The sequence below is a fragment of the Arachis ipaensis genome, chromosome B1 (genome assembly GCF_059453495.1).
Source record: "Arachis ipaensis isolate K30076 ecotype BB chromosome B1, ASM5945349v1, whole genome shotgun sequence".
Classification (NCBI taxonomy): Eukaryota; Viridiplantae; Streptophyta; class Magnoliopsida; order Fabales; family Fabaceae; genus Arachis; species Arachis ipaensis.
In genome coordinates this window covers 33,092,486-33,096,689 of record NC_142436.1, presented here as the reverse complement: position 1 = coordinate 33,096,689, position 4,204 = coordinate 33,092,486, and the positions used below count along the sequence as shown (strand labels likewise).

The following is a 4,204-nucleotide window of genomic DNA, read 5'->3' as shown; positions in this document are numbered from 1 at the left end:
ACCACACAGCATATCTAATAAATTATGTGAAATTAGTTTATTTTTTATAATTTATTTAAAAAATAAATTTGTATTATAAAATTCCAAAATTACAAAAATATTTTAAAATAATTTGTTTATATTATTTATTATTTCATAGCTTGATTTTACGACATCTTCAGTTGCGTTTTAAATAATTTGATGTCAATATTTTTCTTACTAAAATAATCATCAAGAAAGGTGTTTTTTTTTTCCTTTTATTTTTCACTCTGTTCTGAAGATTTCGTGGCAACCATTCTTTCCTGGTATCTCCCATTATTTTTTGAGCTAATAATGTTTCATTTTTCATGCTTTTGTCGTCCTACTTAACAGTCCACACTACAAGATTTTATTTTTGGCATCCACTTTCCAATTTTACCCCCACGGTAACCATTATGAGTTACCGCACCATTCTGATTTTCCGTGTTAATTAAACAAATTTACCTTCAAAATTTATTTGTCATGTGTCACACCTGATAGGTCAAATCTATAGCCGTCCTTAGACATCATTCCTTATGCCACTATAGAACTGGCGAACTAATCAACAAGTGAACTTCCGATGAAAACAAATAATAATGTTTAGAGATAATAAAAAAACAATCTATACCGGTTAAAATTATTTTATTTAATATTTATTAATTATTATTAAAATAAATTTATAATTATAATAAATATATAATTATAGATGTGATAAGTACGAAATTATAAATATTATATTATATAAAATAAATTTTAAATATTGATATTACTAAAAGACAACTACTCCTATGAAAATATCAAAAATATTTTCTTATGATAATTCTTGTTTAAAAAATATAACTTATTTATTTAGCAATACTTTAAATAAAAATAATATTTTTATTTTAAATAAAAATCAAGTCTTACAATATATTATCCAATAATCAAAATAAAATATCTTCATCTAATGATAATCATAAAATCTTCTTTGGAGTAGCACATTACCAAAAAACTCCAAAACAAAACACAGTCACTATGTTGTAGATCTACTGAAAAAAGTACAGTACTGAAACTTTGAACAATATTCATCACCATCCATAAACAACTAAAAACTGGAAGCCAAAAAGAATTAGAAGAAGCAGCATATTACTAAAGTAAGATCACTTTACAGATGTTCCTCAATAATAGCTTGGTCATTATTTAGAGTCTATCTCTTTGAAACGGTGACATTAGATTAGATTCATTTATAGTAATCACAATAGGAAATAAAGCTTGGTACCCTTAAAGGATGGCGCGTTGACCTGAAAAGTAACCGTCCACAGGCAACTGAACATTCTGATGCATACCAAGCGGAAAATTGAAGAACGGCAAACCAGAAGAAGGATCCAGAAAAGCGCCGTTTCCCACGCCGCAACCGCCTGCGGAGCCCTGAGAAACCGCCGGCGGAGGCGGCGACTGAATTTGGAGCTCCTGTTCGTCGTCCTGGTCCAACGGCAGCCGCTCGTACGCCACGTTGGTGAAGGATGAGGCGATGACCATCACCGGCCCCGCCGCAATCAGCTTTCCGACTACTTTTCCTCCGATGACCTGTCCCTTCCCGCCGGCGAGGTATATACTGAGGCTCGTCGCGCCGGGAGGAGCAGGCGGCGGCAGGAACGAGCCAGAGAGAGACAGTATCTCGAACCTTCCATGGAGCGTGACAACAGAGCCGGGCGCTGCGGGGTCACCGATGGTGACGGTTCCATTGCCGCTCAAGATGCAGATACCGCGCTGGCGGAGCCGCGCGTAGGTGGCAACGCTGTCGAAGACGTCGGAGCCACTCGCGACTTCGAGGATGTGAGCGTTATGCGTGTTGGAGCTCTCTCTTGTGATTACCACTGGCGGTTTTGGCTTGTTCTTCGAGCCTCGCGGACGGCCCCTGGAACGGCGGACTCCGCAGGCGGAGACGAGCTCAAAGCCACTGCTTCCGCGTCCCGTTCCATCGCCTTGGCTGCTATCATCATCTTCACTTGAGAATTGTGGTACAGCTGCACGATTTTCTGTTTGTTCATGTTGTTGTTGTTGGGAGCGGTGATAATGGTGTTGTTGAAGGTGTAATTCTGGTCTGTGAAGGTTTTGAACGAAGAGTGATGCTGTTTGTAAATCCAAACCAGCCATCGACGTGTATGAAAGCAAAATAAACAGAAAATTGTCTAAGGTGGAAGAAGGAAAAAAAAATATGGATAATATTGTTTAAAAGAAGTGGAAAAAGAAAGCAAGGATAATTATTTTTATTTTACTTATTATATTAGATATTATATTGGTCATACATACTGTTGATTAAAATATATTATTTGGTTTATTTTTGGAACTTCTTTTGGTTTATTTTAAGGGAGTGTGTGTGTGGATGCGGGAAATATATAAGCGCAGGGGGGAAGGTAGAGAAAGGATCGGAGAAGGGTTTGGTGAAGGTATGAAGTTGGAATTGACCTGTATGGAGTGTGGTTTCAGAAAGAGAGAGAGAGACGTCAATTTGGAAGGCTGGGACTTTGAGAAAGAAAAGTCAAGGAAGACTATGTATGAGAAGGAAAAGTAAAGGAACACTAGGAGTGGAGAGAGAAGGATATGAATGAATGAATTGACTAGGAGGATCGAAGAAAATAATAAATAAGAGAAAGTAGAGGTCGGCTCATTTTTTTACCTATTGACAAAGCTTTGGTGTAATTCTTTGTCATGGTATTTCCCATTTTCCCAAAATTATTTTGGAGGCGGGGATCAATTTGCAGGGGAGAATTATTGTTGTAATTTTTATTTTTTAATTTATTAGCAGCAATATGCGGGACAGCGGGAGCGTATTGCTTTTCTAAATATGTAAAAAAATGTTATTTACTTTTAAAATTTAGTTTTTAGTTAATTTTTTAAAATATTTATTATTATTTAATTAATTTGAATATCCATCTTTATGTATTAGTTGATTAAAAAATTAGAGAAGTTATTTATTTTTTATTTTCTCTCTTACCTAAAAATTAAAACAATATTTAAAAGATATTTAGTTGCATTAATTTAAAAAATAACATGTGAAAGACATATTGTATAAAGTTTCCATCATCCGTTGATCAAGTAATTATATGGGGGTATTTTTTACCACCACAAAATAATTCAAGTTACTATACTAATTGTGATTGGGGATATCGAGAACAAAGAATGACGGAGTTTGAGCAACCAAACTAAATGGGATACTTTTCAGGGTCACAAAATGATTCACATTATTATGAATCTGACAACTACCCAAATTATAGTTAGGAAGGTCAAAATAAAAAAGAATTCAAAGATCCATATCCTATTTATCAAGAGTCACCATCTCTGAATAGATTCATAAAAAATTGTCCAACCTCACCTCCTAATTTTTTATATCAACACCCTCCACCATTTGACTATGCCTCACCACAAAATTATTTTCAAAACCTACAAAATTCATTCTATTATACACAAACCTCTTTTCAAAATTCACAAAATTCATTTTACCATCCACAAAACTTATTCCACACCCCTCAGAATAATTTCACCACAGCACCAACATACCCACAAAACCATCCCCAACATTCATCTTTTGAGCTAAGAATAGAATGACTTACTCAAAGAATCAATAGTCTCACTCAATGGTTCATAGCCTATGATCCCATATCCTGAGAGGCTACTAGAGGTGACAAAGAAATATGCGATCTCACTCCCAAAAGAATCAATGCAAAATCATGCAAAAGAAGAGGAAAAGGGAGTCCACACTCCAATAAAACAGAAAGTTGCATGAAGAATGATTGGATTGAACCATCAATTCAAGAAGTTCTTGATGAAGTGTATACTCAAACTATTACACAACACCCAAGTCTTGAAATCAAAGAAGTGAAGGCAATCAAGAAAAGCACTGAAAGAGTGATTGTGACCAAGAAACCAAAAACAATATCCATAAAAAAGAGAAGGACAAAAAGCAATCCAACCCCCACTCTAACAAGTAAAGTGAATCAAGCTAATAACAGACAAAAGCTTGTCAGGAGGAGATCAAATTAGGGGACATCAATTTTCCCCTCTTCTCCCTTGAAGTAATTTCTCTTAACCAATTGGAAGAAGAGAAAGAACTTCGAGAACCACATGCCAAGCTAATGACATTAAAAGAGCGCTTGTTGGGAGGCAACCCAACCGTTGGTAACAATTTTCTTGCTTTACTTAGTTTACTTTCAAATAATTTGGCATG

At 35.3% G+C, this 4,204-nt stretch overlaps 1 protein-coding gene across 1 annotated transcript; it reads right to left on the bottom strand.

Moving 5' to 3' along the window:
- Positions 1 to 989: 989 nt before the first annotated feature.
- On the bottom strand, positions 990 to 2,585 carry LOC107628417 (AT-hook motif nuclear-localized protein 23). The gene has a single exon (XM_016331098.3). It carries the CDS (start codon positions 2,131 to 2,133, stop codon positions 1,258 to 1,260), a length of 876 nt encoding a protein of 291 aa, XP_016186584.1. The 5' UTR covers positions 2,134 to 2,585; the 3' UTR covers positions 990 to 1,257.
- Between the last annotated feature and the right edge of the window lie 1,619 nt (positions 2,586 to 4,204).